Raw genomic sequence first — 3997 nt, 5'->3', positions numbered from 1 at the left:
GCGGCGACGGCGGCAGCGGCGGCGATGGCGGTGACGGCGGTGACGGCGGTGGAGCTGCAGGTATAGACGGCACATGGCATTACATGGCATGACTGTGCGACCAAAACGAAAAGCTCTCCCGCTATTATTGACCTGGTACCGTTCGGGTGGTCAACTCAGTCAACAGTCAACTCAAAACTTTTGTTGTGAGGAGTTGTAAGAAGGAAAACAGAGCTCTTCACCATCACGGCCCAGCAAGAGGCCTAAAAGGATTATTCACAGGTCCTCACAGAAGCAACAGACAGCATCCCCATACGAAAGCATTTAATCTCTGTTCGCAGGTAGTTAGGTAGTTAGTTAGGTAGTTAGGTAGGTTGGTAGGTAGGTAGATACGCTCGCAGTGGCATACCTTAGCGACGCGGGATGCAATGCTAGGAAGCAATTCATCTATATAGATATAAATGTTACCTAACATAAACAAACAAATATACGATAGGCCGTACACCCTAGAACCGCTCCAGACCCCCGATCCCATTTAATTACCTAACAAGCAAGGACCTACCTACCTACCTACCTACCTACCTACCTACCTACCTACCTACCTACCTACCTACCTACCTACCTACCTACCTACCTACCTACCTACCTACCTACCTACCTACCTACCTACCTACCTACCTACCTACCTACCTACCTACCAACCCCGCTCCTACAGCCCCTTACTTCTCATATCATAAACGCCGCGCCAGTAAACTGCCCAACTACCGCCAAATTCCCTTAGCACTATCACCGTCGCCATCACTACCATCACTACCATTACTAAATTTATTTACCATCACTATCGTCACCGCTATTTCTCATCTGCCTTCTCCTCGCCATCGACCACCTCGCGTTTTGGCTGCCACCCTCCCCTGATATCGCTCGTACTATCGTACTCACGTGGGGGAGACACCATTCCCAGCGAAATGGATCCAATAATTGCTGCCGCGGTGGCGCGAAGTGATCCCACCCATGCTCCCGCCGGCACCTCCACCACCGGGTAGGTGCTATTGCCGCCCGCAATGATGCTGTTGCTGCTGCTGCTGCTGCCGCCGCCGCCGTATTCGTAGAAACGGCATCCGTACGTTCTTTCCACCGTGCCGTTGGCGTAGTGCAGGGCCAAGCCGCTGGCAGTGCCACCGGCGTTGCAGCAGGTAGTTACGGCGGTTAGCGGTTTTCCATGTATGGTTATGGTTTCGGAGGTGATGAGCGATGGGCCTGCATCAGGAATGAAGAGGCTGCCGGCGATAGTCAACCAGTATTCCCCAAGATATTCTTCGGAAACGTAGACCTCGAGGGCGACCAGTATTGAGCCGCCAGGCCCGTCGAGCGGTACGAATCTGTGCAGCTTAATAGCCAGGATTTTTAATCGGTCCGTTTCGAGCAGTGAGTCGTGCACCTCGTCGGCGCCAAATTTGGAGCTGGCCAGGCACATTGGTGCGGAATAGTTGACGATGAAGTTGTTGTGATTAATGATTGAGGGCAGCGACGGAGAGGGAGGGGGCGCCAGGGGGCCAGGCGGCCAGCGAGGCGGAGAGAGGGGTTCTGATGGCGGTTGTGATAGCGGTTGTGATGGCGGTTGTGATGGCGGTTGCGATGGCAGCATCTGGTACGTTATAAGCCGCCGTTCCTGAGCCAGCAAACGCATCACGGCGGTTTCGCCGCGCTTCGTGACCTCCCTCCCTGCCGCTACTTCTCCGACGTCGTTGTCCCTATGCGGGAAGCCATGCTTCTCCAAGTCATGAGCCAAAGATGCTGCATCCGTTGGCGGCAGTCCGGGTTGATGCGCATTTGGAAGAGGGACAAAACGGCAGCTCGTTGCGTTGGGTGCGGCAGGACAATATTCCTTTATTCGTACGCGTTGTAAACATCGATCGTTTTGTCGTGATGTGGTGGATGCTCCAGGGAGCGGGTCGCACCACATACCGTCGTAGCATGTCTTCCGCACTCGTTTACTGAGCTCTTCACATTGCTTGTTAAAAATAATTTGTGCCTGGTTGACGTGAAGAGCGCCTGGGTTTGCGAAATGCTTTCGCATGCTGCGAAAATGCTTGAGAGCACGTGCTCTCTGTGCACACAGTGCGGCATAATTTACACCTTCCGTAATAAAGATCCTTCAATGAATTGGGGGCTATTCCCATTTGGATTAAAAGTCACGGATCAAGGTATTTTTCATCCGCGCCAATCCGCCGGTAATCCATGAGGAATGTTTCATACGTCTGGATTAAGAAACGGATTGAAGTACGACATTTGCCCTTCCGTGCATAAAACCCAAAAACGAGTATTGCCAGACATTTCAAAGATTATCGAGTATCAACACGAAGGCCTTGCAGCACCTTTGAACGACACCCACGGTGTGGTGCATAATGCCGAACAAGAAACGCAAAACTTCCACAAAACTTGGAACACCTACAGCCTTTATAAAGGATAACATTCCAATCTATCAATCAGGCTTTTTATGAGGCGTCGTAAAAAGTGGTAATCCGAGATTGTCAATTTGATACCTGGTGTCCACCAGGTGGCAAATTTTTCCCACCAAGTCTGAGCTTTTAGTATAGGAATAATGCGCGCATCTCATAGCATATTAATATATATTTAATCCGCGAAGTGCGCGAATACGGGCGGAAACCTCTAACTAATCGCGCCTAATCCGTCCTAATCCGCGCGATGTTTCCATATGCGACGTGTTAGGTTTTCTCAAGCCTTAATTCACGACTTTTAATCCAAGTGGAAACACCCCCCAAATGGCATTTGCAAGCCTAAGATGTTTTGATTGGTCAGAGGCTCATCAATTGCAGTTCCAACTATGGCGTGCCTGTGCATGGCCGAAACAAAGCCTTGCTTCATGACAAAAAAGAAAATGAGCATAGTGGAGCATCTTTGGATTGAAAAGAACTTGGTAGTTTGTTCAAACTCACCGGTGCCCTCCATAGCTGTCGCTAAGCTCCGCCATGGGAGTGTTGCTAGTGCGATTACGAGCGCGCCGGCGAACAGAGATCCAGCGCTAAATAATGTTCCTAAGGCGCATCTATGTCTTGTGCCGTGTCCCATGCTCAGGGTTGATGCTCTAGCGCTGTAGTCCAGCCTTTCGTTACGATTCCCAAATCATACAATTCTCATCCTAACAGTTGCTGAACGTTAATCATGCATAATCGGGCCCACCTAACTGACTATTATATAGGAATAGTATATCTTAGCAATACGCTGTACGGGTTTTTCTTGGTGCCAATCAGCACGACGTACAGATAGGCAGGTGTGCGGCTCCCGTTATTTCAGTCGCCCAAAGTCGACCGCAAAAAAGGATAAAATGTTGCATCAAGTCAGGTGCAGATGCAGGTAAGATGAGATCTGACGTTACGGACAGCAATGGTCTTTTAAAACCAGCGAAACGCCGGACCCCAGCCGGGTCCTATTACTGTGGTTACCATTCCCTGGTATATGAGTGTCGATCATTTCCAACATGATCACATTACACCATTACTTGGCGAGAAACAACATAATGATGCATTGAGTAAATCCCGAAGGTTTCGTTCACTTTGACCTGCGGAAAAGGGTTCGTTGCGGCCAGTGGCGAGTCGGTGATGACGAGTATGCCAGCTTGCATTTGCTAAGGGTGTGTTCACATGTAGTCCAATTGGGAGTCTGATTGGGAGTCCGATTCGGGGCGGCTTTCTGAATTGTGTTCACATACGATTTGCGGCCACCGCGCGAGGTGCCACCGCGCCCAGCTGAAGCTCCGCGGCTACGCCCCATCACCCAAGGCAAGCCAGCATTATCTAGGAACAGAACAGTATAAGTATCGTTTCTATGGCGAAAATTATCACCAGGCTTGTACATACATAGCTGCAGGAGTTCGTGAAAAATGCTCGGTGCGCTTTGCGTGAATTAACAATTGGAAAATGTTCCTATAGTATTGTAATGGTAATTATGAGAAACGGTTTGTTAAACAACTTTGTTTTGAGAAAGAGAACTGTGAATC

At 49.9% G+C, this 3997-nt stretch overlaps 1 protein-coding gene across 1 annotated transcript; it reads right to left on the bottom strand.

Annotated features, from left to right (window-relative positions):
* Nucleotides 1-829: 829 nt before the first annotated feature.
* VOLCADRAFT_91194 (uncharacterized protein) lies at nt 830-2949 on the bottom strand (the record flags this gene model as incomplete). The annotated part of the gene is made up of 2 exons (XM_002950675.1): nt 830-1773; nt 2937-2949. 2 exons carry the CDS (start codon nt 2947-2949, stop codon nt 830-832), a joined length of 957 nt encoding a protein of 318 aa, XP_002950721.1.
* Nucleotides 2950-3997: the final 1048 nt, after the last annotated feature.

The sequence above is a fragment of the Volvox carteri genome (genome assembly GCF_000143455.1).
Source record: "Volvox carteri f. nagariensis unplaced genomic scaffold VOLCAscaffold_20, whole genome shotgun sequence".
Lineage (NCBI taxonomy): Eukaryota > Viridiplantae > Chlorophyta > Chlorophyceae > Chlamydomonadales > Volvocaceae > Volvox > Volvox carteri.
Note: the sequence above shows the minus strand (reverse complement) of the source record. Positions and strands in the feature narration are given on the sequence as shown.